Raw genomic sequence first — 16,772 nt, 5'->3', positions numbered from 1 at the left:
GTTTGGTGCTAAACGCCACAAAAATATTTAACGGCGTTTTAAGGACCTATTGCGGCGTTTTTTAAACGCCTCTAAAACCAGAATTTCCAGCAGTGAGTTCTGCATATACAATTGAGATTTATTCAACTATTAGTGTTAGATAGAACATAATTCTTTGACAACATCATATAAACTATGTAAGACTCCCATTAAGTAATTTTCACACTCCAAATATGATAATAATTAACATAAAACAACAATATATATCACCAAATAAATTTTGAGAACAGAGAATTCCGTGCCACCTAACAGCAACAACATCGAGCATTGTCCTCAAAAGGTCCAGAAGTTGGATCGTAGTTTGGAGCATCCTCATCTTCCAATTCTGATTCTCTAAAACTGTAAAAAAGTGCCACCACAATGTACAAACCAAGATTCACAGCAGTCAACCAAGCTAGTGTCCAATAATACTTATCAAGCCGACTATGGTTCAATGTGTCTTGAAACCAACTCTGTTTTCCTCCTCTTTCACTCACCTTCCCCGCTACATACACTGATAGAACACTCCCCATATACCCCAACCCCGTCACACCGACACCAAAATGGACCGCATAAGTCCTCATCGATGGCCCAACCTGTCAAAAATTGAGGGCATGACAAATTATTTATTTAAATAATAAATTATAAAAAGAAAAAAGAAAAAAGAAGAAGGAGGACTTATAGTGAACATGCAGGGGAGCTAAATCCATATAAAAACACGTAACACTTATTGACAGAGGCATGTAGTCACTCTGTGTTTGATGGATTTTTATTTTGAAATAAACTTGAAATTCTAACCAACCTGATCGAACAAGATGGCTTCAACACTGTTTTCAAGAATCCCATCAAGGGCACCGATGAGTACGAACTGTGGAAGCAACCAAAACACGCTCATCGGAATCCTCTCCTCAGGTTTGTCAACCAACCCATGAGTCCTCACCACATTTAGCCTTTTTGTTTCCACTTTAGCAGCAATAATGCAACATAGAATTGCAAAAACCATCGACACAGCAACACCAATGAGAGGAGCATAGTGTCGCGCCCCTGACCCGCCTAGCTTGACGGCAAGCTTGTAGTATAATTTGGCGAATTGTTGTTTGCCTTGGTCGTAGAACCAGAGAAGGATTACGATGGGGATTGAGAGTTTGCCGAGCTTGTGGGTCATGTGGTTTGCTTGCTCGATGAAGTATGTGTTGCCAATGGCAGAGACAACGCCGCAGAAAATGAAAGTGGTGCATAAAGGGATCATTCGAATGGTGAGTTTGGTTTCTTCTACCTCTGTAACTCTGCAGAGTTTCCATCTGTTTTTCTGTTGTTCTTCTAGAGGCTTTGCTGGTAATATAATTGCAGCCTTGTCTAGACACCTGCATTTCAAAAATGGATTAATTTAAGTAAAATTAGTTCACTTTCAAACATATTGTCTAAATTGTTGACGGAACCATAATAATAAAATAATTTGGCCAAATTATATCGATTTTCTTTGGACTTTGGTCCTTGTATCATTTTGATATTTGTAATTTCAATTAGCCTGATTTGATTTTGAATTTATGATTGTGTTTTGGTTTGATTCAATTGATTACAATTTTAGTTTTTTTTTTTTAATTTTTTTAATAGAAAATCTGCATATAAGCGGCATGTGTCATGTTTTTATAGACAAAAGTTATCAATTGGATCAAATTGATCCAAAATTTAAAATTAATGGTTAAAATTAAACTAATTTAAATGACATGGACCAAAATAATATAAGGGCAAATTGCAAAGATTATCGATGTAATTTACCCTAAAATAAACATATAATTTCTAAAATATGCATTTTATGTGACTTTTGCCTTCAAAATTTTTAATTTGTTAATTTGATCCTTAAACAATATGTATTATAAGAAAATATCATTTCCCCCCTCAAACTATTCAAAAATCAATTAGACCCCTGTTCTTTTATTAATATCAATTTAATACTTAAACTATTTGATTTTGAATCAATTTTATCCCCACCATCAATTGCCGCCTATAGTCAAACATAAATTGCTGATGTGGCACCGACATTTTATTTGAAATTTCATTTTATCCCCAAACTATTTTCAAAATATCAGTTAGACTCTTGAATAAAATAAAGTTTATGGGTTTAATTAATATTTTAGAGATAGTTTGGGATAAAATGAAATTTCAAATGAAATTTTAGTATTATGTGTGTAGTTCCGTTTGATTATAAAAGACAGCTAATGGTTGAGGTAAAATTAATTTAAAATCAAATAGTTTAGGTATAAAATTGATATTATTAAAAAAAATATGAGCTGAATTAATTTTTAAGTGATAATTTTGGGGAGGAACATCATATTTCCTCCATTTTTATCATCAATTCTACATATCAATGAAAAAATTGTCCAATCATTCTAATTTTTTTCAGAGATGATTTATGCCAAGAGAGCCAATAGAATGAATAACTTGAATCACCAAAGTCAGACCGGTGGGGAACTTTATGTTCGAAATATCATGGTTGAATCTTCTAATTTGATCAAGTTCAGAGATACCTTAGGTGACGTGAGTGAGGCAACAAATCAACATCATCAACACCCCTTGTTTCATAGAGCCGATCAGCCTCCTTTGGGCACTTACAAAACATCTTGGAGGTTGCAGCCACAAGCACTCTAAACACAATGGTGAGCGAGCTACCCTGCGGCTTAACACAATTGTACGAACCCGAACCACTCAAGAATACCAGTGTAGCCACCATTGTGCAAATGGCCGGTATGCCAAACCGAATCGACCATAACCTTATATATGTAATCGCAATGACAGCACCTACAGGGACAAGACTGCGATGTATGTGCCCACAAACATGGTGATGAACGTGCGCGCAGTGAAGTTGTCGAGTACATCTTCTGAGAATTGCTCGGCTATGAAAGCGCGTAGTGAAATTAAGTGACCCGAGAGTCCCAGAGCTATTAGAGCTAGTGCTGTGTAGAAGAGTATTTTCTGTCCCTCGCCAATGCATTCGGGCTCGTATAGACTGCAAGTGCCTGTGGCCTTGGCGAGGACCGGAGGGGTTGACATTGTTAGGAATCCCAAACCCTGCACACAGAGAAGTTTGTGTCTGAGAAGACAAATCTTATAGAATTGCTAGCATAGCCCATGACAATCAATAAGGAGTAATTTAAGTGTTTGGTTGATACAACACGGTGATAATAAGTTTGGTTTCAAGAAGTCTTATATTCCCTATCTAAAAAAAAAAGTCTTGTATCCGAGTCTTGTGATTTAAAATTTTAGTAACCATGATTTGGATGAGATGTACTATCATGTGATTTGGAGAACAGGCTTACTCACAAATATATTTTGAATAAATATTGGGACCCCCTTTCCCCCACCCCCTTTGACCCCCTTTCTTTTTTGATTGGTCACTTTTTCTTTTTCTTTTTCTTCTTTTCCTCCAATCACCATCCGCCACGTGTGTGTAGGGGGTGGTGAGGGTTAAAATTTGAGGGGGTCTAAATCACTGCTGATATATTTTAATGAATATGAGGTTGCAAGTTCAAAACTCACTGACAATTTTACGGGTGCACAAACTCATACCCATTAATCCTAGATTAGAGTTAGGCACAAGCTAGGATTTAGTTCGTCTCCAGGGACGTATGAAGCACGGGTGCGAATACAGATATTGATACGGGTACGATACGAGTATGCCAATAAGATAAGACCTAAAAAAAATAAAATACGGGTACGGTATGGGATACGTCAATAGTTTTTTTTATTATTTTTTTTAATTTATAGTTTGAAATTCATTTACAAATCAAAGTTCAAAACCAAAACTAAAAAGAGAAATTACAAAACCAAAAGAAAAATCATAATTCAACAATACCAATACTAAAGCAAAGTCTATAATCTAGTTTAATGCTATTAAATAGGAAAAATTATAAAACAAAGTTTCATTATTCCAAAAGCAAGCTAAGCAAAATTTAAAAACTTGAAATTTTAGTTTTCACTTCCATCAGTGTCAACATTGAATAATATATCTTTCATCTCTGACACATCAAGTAAAGGATTTACAATTTTAAGTAAATAAGAACTTTCTAATAAATTAAACGTATTCTCACCAATGTCCCATAACTTGGTGTACACCTGATATACCCATGAATTACGTGTACCCAGCTGTTAAAAAATGTATAAAAAGTATATCCTTGTGTAACTCTGTCTTCAGTCGATTCTTTTGGAGGGTAGCATTAGTCAACTTTAAGGTAATGACAAAACTATGATTGTGAAGGTAATTATAATTTCACACACTTCTCTCTATCGGTATGAGTACCAATACCCGGTATGAGTACAACAATATTTTCATAGTATTCATACTTCGTAACCAAGGACCGTATGTGGACATCCTGCAAAGTTTGCAAACCCCTCATTCATAGGACCGTTTAGGCCCTTCTTGTTTAGCTCATCAATGATGGAGCTCTTGTATATGGTCCTGCTTAAGAAGAATTGTCATGCGTTGATCGCCTCTACCCTATTTTGATTAGACTTATAAAAAAAAAGCACGACATTTTGGGAGTTGGGAAGAATAGGAGATACTCACTGCACTATAGGCAAAACTGGAGATGAGAAGCATCCAGTAGTTACCCATGAAGGCATCAACAAGGAATTGCATAGGCAAGAGCATAATTGCCATCGATCCCCAAAACACATTGATAATTGCAGCAGCATGAGTGAACAAGTTGGGGAAAGTCTATAGTACATTTTGTTCAAAAAATGTACGGTACATAAAAAATCAATGGCTAGGATTGAGCCACATCATTAAAAGTGACCTGCTAAACAGGTCACTTTTTATAGTTATGAGTTAAAATCATATTTTTTCATAACTATAATCAAATTGATCATAACTTAGTTATAACCACATCTCATAACCAACACCATTTTGTTCATAACTAATATCACATATTTCATAATCATAATCACATATCTCATAACCAACACCACTTTAAACATAACAAATATCACACATCTCATTACCATTGATCACATATCTCATAACTACTACCCACATAAATCATAACCACATTTCATAACTAGTCTCTTTGAGTCATAACCAACATCACATATCTCATAACCACTAGTCACATATCTCGTAGCCAATACCTTTTTGTCATAACCAACATCACATATCTCATAACCACTAATCACATATCTTATAATTAACCCCTTTTTACTCATAACCACACCACTTTGATCATAACCAACATCACATATCTCATAACTACTAGTTACATATCTAATAACCAACATCACATATCTCATAACCACTAGTTACATAACCAATATCTTATAACTCATAACCATTAATACATATAGCATAACCTCATCCTTTGACACCACTTTGCTCATAATCATTACCCACATATCTCATAACCACTAACACATATAGCATAACTAAACACCCTTTGATATCACTTTGCTCATAACAATTACCCACATATCTCATAACCACTAACACATATACCCACATATCTCATAACCACTAACACATATAGCATAACCAAATACCCTTTGACACCACTTTGCTCATAACCATTACCCACATATTTCATAACCACTAACACATATATCATAATCAAACACCTTTTGACACCACTTTGCTTATAACCATTACCCACATATCTCATAACTACTAACACATATAGCATAACCAAACACTCTTTGACACCACTTTACTCATAACCATTACCCACATATCTCATAACCAACATCACATATATCATAACTACTAATCACATATCTCATAACCAAACACCCTTTGACTTGTAACTATACCATTCTGCTCATAACCAAAATCGCATATCTTATAATTACTAATCATATATCTCATTACCTTTACCCACATATGTTATAACCACATCTCATAATCAGCACCCTTTGTTTCATAATCAATATCACATATATCATAACCACTAATCATATATCTCATAACCACTACCCACATATAGGGGTGTAAATTTGGCCCACGAGCTCGCGGCACACCCCAAGTCCACTCGTGTCCTAGATAGGGCCAACTAGGCTCGAGGCTAAACCCAACCTAAGATATGTGTTCTAGAGTCCGGCCCGACCCTGGTGTGTTATGGAGTGTGACCCATCTCGTGAGCTCGTCCCGAAATTTTCTTCCCCATCTGGCTCGACCTAACCCCAATGGTTCCCTACCCCCTTTGTCAGTGCAATGGTAAAAAATTTAAATCAAAACAATTTGAAAGAATCATATAACCGTTAATTCCACCAACAATCAATTTTTATTTTATTTTATTTTATTTTATATATATATATATAAATTAACTCCTCCCTTCCAAGTCCTATAAATACCACCCCTCTCACATTTTATTTCTCACAAACAAATCTGTCTCTCAAACTCTCAACTCTCTCAATTAATTTTGAAGTGTCATCCCTAAATGACAATTGCAATTGATCACCTATCTCTATTTTAGATTTATTTTTAGTCATGGTATCATCATTAAAGATAATAGAAATAATAATATACAAACGATATACTTTTTAAAATATCTATATACACTTATAGACATATATATATATATAATTTAACTAAATTTTAATAAAAAATATGCTGATAAAAATTATCTATGACGTGATTTTATTTTGTTGCACTAAATAAATTTTCTCCTAAATTTTTTTCCCAACTTTTCTTCATTTTTTTCTCCACTCAATTTTCTTTCTCTTGATTTGTCCTAGTTGTGCCTGAGCTCTCTCTATTTCTTAATCAGACTTCTCTATTTCGCTGAATCATCAAACGACCATCGTTGATAGTTCTTCCTCACTGGATTCTTCTTCTCTATACTCTTGTGTCTCTGCAATAGATCCTTGAACTCGTCACTATTTTCTTTGTCTATTTCAACACTATTCATTTTGGTGACATTTCTTTATCTAGTAAATACATTTATCTCAAAACTCTGGCTCTTTCTCATTAATATGTCATACATATACAAACCTTTGGCCGTAGTTATGATTTTATCAATTTGTACATATGTTATAGAACTGTTGGGATATTTTTTTCAATTAAATTTTTGGGATATTTACCGATAAATCCCATCCAACAGACAGTTGCACCAATTGGTCCCAACGTTGCATCTGTTGTTCTAATTAGTCCTATGGGCATTGCTTCCGACCCCCAGTGGGGGTGACCCCCAGTGGCACCCCCAGTGACGTGGCAGCGTGTGGTTGGCTGAAATCCAAAAAAAAAAAAACTATTTTTGCACCAATCAGGGATGACCCCTAGCACCCCCAGCTGGGGGGTCTAAGTCATTTTCCTTAGTCTTATTAGTGGGGAAATATCTTCCCGTTTGATCCTATTTCTCTTATTTGGTAACATTTAGTGGTCAATTATACCCTTCCTTTTCTATTAGGATGTTTTTGGTGGGATTAGTTGTGCATATTTGGCAAGTCAAAAATTGTAGTAGAAGATGTTTCCTCCATTACGTTAGGGTTTTGTGATTGTTGTGACGGGGTGTGTGGGGGGTGCTTTGTGTGCCGGACTGACGGAGAATCGGAATTCCGCTGTCGACATTCTTGGAATTCTGAAGGCATGGTTTGTTTTTGGTGATTGCGTGTTAGGATAGCTATGTTGCGTACATATGTCAGTTCAATTGTATGGCGTGCCACACCGTGGTCATTTGTCTGTGTTGGGCACATTCGTATTCAATGTTTTTATTGGGTTCATGTGTTTAAATCAGTGTGTGTGGTGCCACATTGGGGTTATTCATTTTAAATGGGTTGTTTCAGTTCAATGCAAAAAGTACAACAAGCCTTAGTGTACTTACCAATGTTGTGGCACCCAACAAACACCCTGAGCATGCCACGTGGCGAGCCATACTCCAAACCTCTAACACACGGGTTGTGGCAGGTGACCAACGCCTATTCCAAAAACATAATACAACACCAAATAACACGGACACACGCGTAGTCAACAATCTGGGTCTTTCGTGAATGTGGGCTTTATTCACAAGGATTTGCACAATTATATTCAAGCCGAGCGCAAAATAGAAATGAAGGATGGTGACGCGGAGTGTGCTTTGGCTTACTTATGTGCAAAAGCTGATGCTAACCCTTACTTCTTTTACAAGTATGACAAGGATCAAGAGAACCGGCTTGGCAAATTGTTTTGGGCAGATTCAAGGTCTCGCCTAGACTATGCTGCATTTGGTGACGTGTTGGTCTTTGATACGACTTATAAAACGAATGCATATAACAAACCTTTTGTTATTTTCGTCGGGGTCAATAACCATTTTGAAACCACCATATTTGCATGCAACTTGCTTGTTGATGAGACAATTGCAACATACACCTAGGTTTTGCAGAAGTTGTTAGAAACCATGGATAACAAAAGACCGGTGTCAGTGTTGATAGATGGGGATATGGCCATGCGTGAGGCAATACAAAAAGTCTTTCCAAATGCCAAGCATCGTCTATGTAATTGGCATATGCACAGAAATGCCAAGCGAAATGTTTGAGTTGATGGATTTGAAGGACATTTCAAGCATCTCATGGATCTTGATGCGAATGAGGTTGTATTTGAGGGAGCTTGGAGTAAGATGGTCAGAAAATATGGCCTTCAAAATAACAAGTGGGTATCAGACACCTACAACAACAAAGGCATGTGGGCTCAGTCATATTTGCGTGGTCATTTTTTTGCTGGAATGAAGAACAGTCAGCGTTGTAAGGGTATGCATGCTTTTTTCAATGAGTGCCCCAAATGAAAACTGAAACTATTCGAATTTGTTAGATGTTTTGACATGGCCCTTTATCGATTACGGAACAAAGAAGCGGATGCCGAGGCAAAAATTGACAACAGTGATCCTTGTCTTACCACAACACTTCAGCCTCTAGAGAAACATGCAGCAACCATCTTTACCAGACGTTTGTTCTTAATGTTCCGTAATGAAATAATTGAGGAAGCATTGTTGATTTTTGATGGAAGGAAAGAGGAGTTCGATCATCGCATATACAAATTTTCAAAGTACACTGAATTTGGTTCCACATGGGAAGTGTCATACCATCCCGCAACTAGCATAATGAAATGTAGTTGCAAAAAGTTTGAGTTCTTTGGACTTCCTTACAGCCACATGATTTCTGTGATGAAATGCGAACACATGACTGAAATTCTCCCAAGTTGTGTGATGTATCGTTGGACAAAGCAAGCAAGAAAGGTTGGTGAACAACATTGCCAAGCCCAATTCTCTAGCACTCTCACACAAGAGACGCGTTTTGGGGTACTTTCCTCTTCTTTTACTGAAATGTGTTACTATGCCTCACAAACATCTGAAGGATTTGAAGAGGCTAGGAATGCATTTTTCACTATGACATGTCGGATGAAGCAGCTTTGCATGGCCAAGGGAACTAATGTTGATGAAGGAAAAAGTTCACTGCCGCCAGTTGGGGTTGGGGATTCGAAAGTAGTGAACACGAAGGGGAATACTGGGGGATCCTACATAGCTAAACCTCGAAAGCCAAGGCGATGCCAGTGTTGCAGGTATACATTATATTGTGCTTTGTGTCTTAATTTTGTTATTGTGAGGTAGTGTTGACATTTTTGTTCTCTTTAATGATTGGTGATTTACTTGACAATGTAGGGTCGTCGGCCACACAAGGAGAACTTGCCCCCAAAACGATCATAAAACAGGACAAGTGGGTAGCAATTTGTTTGAGGAATAGGATGATTATGATCCAATTGGTACTCCCACCCCTTTTACACCGAAGCGTCCCATGAATAATATTAGGCCATGTAAGACCCATCCTGTGAAGAGACGACTTTTTGTCACTAATGTGGATACGTCTCCAGTGCAGTTGAGCAAGGATGTTAATGACTTGCGTAGTTGCGATGCACAAGTCGTCCAAAATTCAGCGTTCATTGATGCGGATACGTCTCTAGGTGATTACTTTTATGGCATCTTTTCAGTTCAAATTATGTTCATTTTGCTTACATTTGCTTTGCAAATTTTATGTGGCTGCTTAATTCTAATTTCTTGATATGCCAAGATAGATTTTAGCTAGAACATTTTGATGTCATAACTAATTATGATGTTTACAACTTGATTATGAAAATAAATAATTTACGAAAACAAAATGAAAAAAGAGTGTGTAATGACCAATATATCAAAATTCAATTTGTTATGATTTGAATCATAAATTTTAAGTGAACAAACCTTAACGACAATTTAATTTGTTTTTGCAGGTGTTGCTATGGGTAATAGTTGCTATGATCGAGCAGGTGATATTGGAGCTAAACTAAGATTTTTTTTAAAAAAAAAAAATTGAGGACTTAAATTTGTTAGTATTTTGTATAAATACTCTTAAACGATGGTTGATGGATATTTGTTTTGTTGTATGGACTTAAATCTGTTAGTATTTTGATGGATATTTGTTTTGTATAAATTTCTAGCAAAGGCTATGAAGCCATTTTTTTTAGTGTTTTCGCTCATTTTCGAAGCAAATGCGCAACAGCAAGTGCATATAGAAAATTGAATGCCATTATTCAATCGTCTTTTCCCATAAAATATTCTCTTGAAAATGGCCAAACCATCATTTTAGCTCTGACAATTCTTTGCACAGTAGCATTTGCCACCAAAACGTCAATTGGAACTAATTGGCAGCATGCCTTGTTATTGTCGATCTCTTGTTTACTTTTATCATCGATGTTCTATGATTCGAGAATTTTATTTTTTTCATCTTGAAGAGTTCAGTTGGTACACCCTTCTCAATCTAGGGTCTTGGCCTTTTACAGCAATGAAAAGGATAAAGAAAGGTGACAGGCCTTTTATAGCTTTTAAAATTTTTATAAATATAAATTGAAAACTAAAAACGGAATAGTTACCAAACATACCATAATATTGTAATCAAGTCACAAAGTTTTGTGATATAAAATAGAAAATACATAACTGCATCACTAATTGGCGTAACGAAATTGTTTAAAATTCTAGAAAATCACAAATGTCGTAACTAATTTCCAAAATTTCATAACATTAACCAAAAATTATGTAACTATCCACTAATTGGTGTAACAAAAACATCTAAATTTTTTAAATAATTTAATCACCAATCGGGATCTCTAATGATACAGATAAACACAGAATGTAATGACAATAATCAAATAATTTAATCCACGACTTATAGCCATGGAACAGAAAATGAGAGTTAGAGAAAATTAACCAATAGAGCGAAAGGAAAGGGAATATGAGTAAGAGAGACTGAACGGACTTGTCGTCTGTGAAAATAATGTCAAAAATGGTGTTGTTTCCGATAAGGAACATCGGAGATATCTACAGTGACAGTAAGGAATGAGAGAGATGTTTGATAGATGAAGAGAGCTGAGATAGCAAAACAGTACAACAAAATCGTAATATTCATTTTCAACAGTTCTATAAGATATGTACAAATTGATAAAATCATAACTACGGCCAAAGATTTGTATATGTATGAAAGTTTAGAGAGAATGAGAGTTTGAGAGACAAATTTGTTGTGAGAAATAAAATGTGAGAGGGGTGGTATTTATAGGACTTGGGATGGAGGAGTTAATTTATATATATATAAATAAAAATAAATAAAATTGATTGTTGGTGGAATTAACGGTTATATGACTCTTTCAAATTGTTTTGATTTAAATTTTTGAGCATTGCACTGACAATGGGGCAAGGAGCCATTGGGGTCAGGTCGAGCTAGATGGGAAAGAAAATTTCGGGGCGATCTCACGGGATGGGTCACACTCCATAACACACCAGGGTCGGGTCGGGCTCTAGAACACATAGCTCAGGGTCTTAGGTTGGTTTAGACTCAAGCCTAGTTAGGCCTACCCAAGGCACGAGCGGACTTGGGGTGTGCCGCGAGCTCATGGGCTAAATTTATACCCCTATATGTGGGTAGTGGTTCTGAGATATATGATTAGTAGTTATGATATATGTGATATTGATTATGAAACAAAGGGTGCTAGTTATGAGATGTGGTTATAATATATATGGGTAAAGGTAATGAGATATTTGATTAGTGATTACGAGATATGTGATTTTGGTTATGAGCAGAGTGGTATAGTTATAAGTCAAAGGGTGTTTGGTTATGAGATATGTGATTAGTAGTTATGATATATGTGATGTTGGTTATGAGATATGTGGGTAATGGTTATGAGTAAAGTAGTGTCAAAGGGTGTTTGGTTATGCTATATATGTTAGTGGTTATGAGATATGTGGGTAATGGTTATGAGCAAAGTGGTGTCAAATGGTGTTTGGTTATGCTATATGTGTTAGTGGTTATGAGATATGTGGCTAATGGTTACGAGCAAAGTGGTGTCAAAGGGTATTTGGTTATGCTATACATGTTAGTGGTTATGAGATATGTGGGTAATAGTTATGAGCAAAGTGGTGTCAAAAGGTGTTTCGTTATGCTATATGTGTTAGTGGTTATGAAATATGTGGGTAATGGTTATGAGTGATTATGAGATATGTGGGTAATAGTTATGAGCAAAGTGGTGTCAAAAGGTGTTTGGTTATGCTATATGTGTTTGTGGTTATGAGATATGTGGGTAATGGTTATGAGTAAAGTGGTGCCAAAGGATGTTTGGTTATGGTATATGTGTTAGTGGTTATGAGATATGTGGATAATGGTTATGAGTGGTTATGAGATATGTGGGTAATGGTTATGAGCAAAGTGGTGTCAAAGGGTATTTGGTTATGCTATATGTGTTAGTGGTTATGAGATATGTGGGTAATATTTATGAGTGGTTATGAGATATGTGAGTAATGGTTATGAGCAAAGTGGTGTCAAAGGGTATTTGGTTATGCTATATGTGTTAATAGTTATGAGATATGTAGGTAATGGTTATGAGTAAAGTGGTGTCAAAGGGTATTTGGTTATGCTATATGTGTTAGTGGTTATGAGATATGTGGGTAATGGTTATGAGCAAAGTGGTGTCAAAGGGTGTGGTTATGCTATATGTATTAATGGTTATGAGTTATGAGATATTGGTTATGTGACTAGTGGTTGTGAGATATGTGATGTTGGTTATTAGATATGTGACTAGTAGTTATGAGATATGTGATGTTGGTTATGATCAAAGCGATGTGGTTATGAGCAAAAAGGTGTTAATTATAAGATATGTGATTAGTGGTTATGAAATATGTGATATTGGTCATGACAAAAAGGTGTTGGTTACGAGATATGTAACTAGTGGTTATGAGATATGTGATGTTGGTTATGACTCAAAGGGATTGGTTATGAGATGTGGTTATGATGTATGTGGGTAGTAGTTATGAGATGTGTGATTAGTGGTTATGAGATATGTGATATTAGTTATGACAAAAAGGTGTTGGTTATGAGATATGTGACTAGTGTTTATGAGATATGTGATGTTGGTTATGACTCAAAGGGATTAGTTATGAGATGTGGTTATGAGATATGTGATCAATAGTTATGAGATATGTGATATTTGTTATGATCAAAGTGGTGTTGGTTATGAGATATGTGATTATGATTGTGAAATATGTGATGTTAGTTATGACTAAAATGGTGTTGATTATGAGATGTGATTATGAAATATGTGATAATAGTTATGAACAAAATGATGTTTGTTATGAGATGTAATTATAGCTAAGTTATGATCAATTTGATTATAGTTATGAAGAAATATGATTTTAGCTCATAACTATAAAAAGTGACCTGTTTAGCAGGTCACTTTTAATGACCTGGTTATGAAGTAATATGGTATAAGTAAATAATTGAATATAACTAAGTTATGAGTTAATATGGTGATAGTTATGACTAATATGGTATAGGTTATGATATAAAATCATATAAGTTCATAACTAAATGTATGATACACCTAAATGTACCATAGCATCATCCGTGAAGTTGAGCTTCCAAACATTTGTTAAGTATAGCATCATCATCCACATGGCGTACCCGGCTAGTAAGTCAGCCCACATCAGAACTATCATAGGAACCAACATGTTAGCACTCCATATACTACATCAAAATGGATTAAATTACTAAGGAATTCGATAAATATATACTAATTACCGAAGATTCTCACAAATGACAGCATTTTTGCGTTTAATTATGTTCTTCCTCTCGCTTTCTGTGAAAGATGAACAATAACAGTTAGACGAACACACAAAAGAATTCGTGTCAAACGTGAACGATAAATTAGCTTTAATTTAATGCTATAAATTGTTAGAAGTTTTCATAAATCAGGTGACCTCAAGCACTGTCACATAGATTAAACACAAACAAACAAACAAACCAACAAAATATGGTACTCACAATCAAATTGAATCGGCAGAGTTTGAAGTAACATTATACATCTATACATATACATAAATGAAAGAGATAATGGAGATGGAATTTCCCAAGGAGAGTGGGAGCCGCGTTGCCAACTGTTTTCCTTTGTTGACATTAACACTGCCAACTTAATTTTAAGTTTGACAAAAATAAAAAAACTTAATTTCAAGATCAAGATAAATGGGACAATTCTCTCTCTCTCTCTCTCTCTCTCTCTCTCTATATATATATATATATATATATAGGGATGGCAATGGATAACCTACCCTGTGGGTATCCATGGAGACCCAACCCAAATACATGGGTTTTCCCCTCTTTTTCTTATCCATTGGGTAGGGTAGGTGATATTCTTTAAATATCCACAGGGGATGGGTTGGGGATGGGTACCCACTAATTTCCCCATATTTTTTTTTTTTTTTTTTTTTTTTTTTTTTTTAAGATCCACAACCAAAGCTAAATATACGTCCAATCTTATTTTATTTTATTTTTAAGGTTCACAACCATTTTTTTTTTTAATTTTTAAGATTCACAACAAAAGCTAAATATACATTTAATTTTTTTCTTTTTTTTAATTTTTTTTAAGGTTCACAACCATTTTTTTTTTTTTAAGATTCACAACCAAAGCTAAATATATATTTAATTTTTTTTTATAAAGGTTCTGACTTTGTTATATAAATTTAAAGGTTCTGACTTTTTTTATAAAGGTTCTGACTTTGTTATATACTCCATGTGTGGAAACTTTATTTCCATTTATACTTTTTTTTTTAAAAAAAAAATTTAAATTCTGAAAAGAAAACAACTTCCAATCGTTTGCCATATCGCTGCAATATTTAAGGTAATTAATTGATGGTTATCAATTATACATGGAACTAAATGGTTGGAAGAGCTAAAGGTTCTGACTTTGTTATAATTTATATATTTAGTTTTGGTTGTGAATCTTTAAAAAAAAAAAAATTAAATATATATTTAGTTTTGGTTATAATTTAAATATATATATTTTAAAGAGTAGGTAACTCATCCAATATATAAATTTTTTTTTTACCAAAGCTAAATATATTTTTTTTGTTAAAAAAAAATAAAAAATAAAAAATAAAAAATTGTTAACATTAAATATATTTAAAAAGAAAGAAAAAAGATTGAAGGTATATTTAGTTTTTGTTGTGAACCTTAAAAAAAAAAAAAAAAAAAAAAAAAAAAAAAAAAAAAGTGGTTGTTAACATTAAATATAAAAAATAAAAATGGGGATTAAAGTGGGTTGGGGAAAATCCATACCCATTAAAAAATGGGGAGGGTGGTACCCATGGGGAATGGGGAATGGGGAATGGGGAAAATTTATTATAGGGGAATGGGGATGGGGAATTAATATCCACCCCATTGCCCCCCATTGCCATTCCTATATATATATATATATCTTTTGGTTTTGAAATTGGAGGATTTCCTCTAGTTCACAATCTAGATTGTAGGCTCTGTTTGGACCTGTTGAGTTCACTACGGATCCTATTTTTATAATTTATATTGTTTATTTTGTTGGACACTTCGTATATTTCATTCATACAAAAATTAAGTCAATTTGATAATTACAACTTATTTAATTTATTGCATTTATCATTTTAAAAAAAAAACTATGATTATATTTTTAAATATAAATAATTCATTTTTGAAATGAAGATTTTCATAGGATTCACATCAGGTACAAAGAATTAAATAAAGAAATACTGTGGATTTGGCATACAAAGTCAAGATTAAAATGAAAGCCGAACTAGTGCAAGTGCTATATGGACGATAAATATATATAAAAATATGATGTTTTTATTTATATATATTTATTGTTGACGAGAATCTTGGTCTGGGCTTCCTAGTGGTTCCAATTTTACGGTAGGCTGACTATGTATTCTTTATGTTTTAAGAATACAAAATAGTTGCCAGTTAACTTGTCATATAGATAAAGTCATTGACTATGTATTATTTATGTATTGCATTATTTTAGTCTTTTAAATTTTAATTTTGTGAATATTATTTTATTTTTTTTTAATAATTTGAATCAAATTGGTCTAATTTCAAAAGCTCTATGGGACATTGTGACTATGGTTCTCAAAATTTTTATTTTATCAATTTTGTATCAAAATATTGTGAGATTATTTTTGAATGGTTGGAATTTATAAGTAAAATGACAATTGGGTATGAAAAAAAATACTTCATATATAATTTTTATACATAATTTATCACGAAAATAATGTGACAGTGACATTTCTATAATTAAATGTTATTTAAACGGATAATATACTTTAAAATAATAAATATCAACAAAACTGCGTCATTCCATATTTAAATTTCACATATTTTTTCTTTTTATATATCACTAATATTAATCGGGTATTGACAAAGCTGGGAAATTAGCCTGTTTAGCCTTCTAACCTCAATTTTTTAACATTTTACCTTAACAAACA

At 34.1% G+C, this 16,772-nt stretch overlaps 2 protein-coding genes and 1 pseudogene across 2 annotated transcripts; 2 read left to right on the top strand and 1 right to left on the bottom strand.

The window, feature by feature from the left end:
* Positions 1 to 100: 100 nt before the first annotated feature.
* LOC145800365 (protein NRT1/ PTR FAMILY 5.5-like) lies at positions 101 to 4,675 on the bottom strand. The gene is made up of 5 exons (XM_082890026.1): positions 4,583 to 4,675; positions 3,996 to 4,131; positions 2,547 to 3,123; positions 821 to 1,382; positions 101 to 614 (listed from the first exon to the last, which is right to left on the bottom strand). Exons 1-5 carry the CDS (start codon positions 4,673 to 4,675, stop codon positions 285 to 287), a joined length of 1,698 nt encoding a protein of 565 aa, XP_082746152.1. The 3' UTR covers positions 101 to 284.
* A 3,373-nt stretch (positions 4,676 to 8,048) lies between these two features.
* On the top strand, positions 8,049 to 8,351 carry LOC145800364 (protein FAR1-RELATED SEQUENCE 4 pseudogene; annotated as a pseudogene).
* Positions 8,352 to 8,795: 444 nt separating this feature from the next.
* LOC145800363 (protein FAR1-RELATED SEQUENCE 9-like) lies at positions 8,796 to 9,714 on the top strand. Its single transcript, XM_082890025.1, has 2 exons — positions 8,796 to 9,532; positions 9,633 to 9,714. Exons 1-2 carry the CDS (start codon positions 8,796 to 8,798, stop codon positions 9,712 to 9,714), a joined length of 819 nt encoding a protein of 272 aa, XP_082746151.1.
* The last annotated feature ends 7,058 nt before the right edge of the window (positions 9,715 to 16,772 follow it).

This window comes from Camellia sinensis, chromosome 10 (assembly GCF_055761805.1).
Source record: "Camellia sinensis isolate YWXY chromosome 10, ASM5576180v1, whole genome shotgun sequence".
Taxonomy (NCBI): Eukaryota; Viridiplantae; Streptophyta; class Magnoliopsida; order Ericales; family Theaceae; genus Camellia; species Camellia sinensis.
Note: the sequence above shows the minus strand (reverse complement) of the source record. Positions and strands in the feature narration are given on the sequence as shown.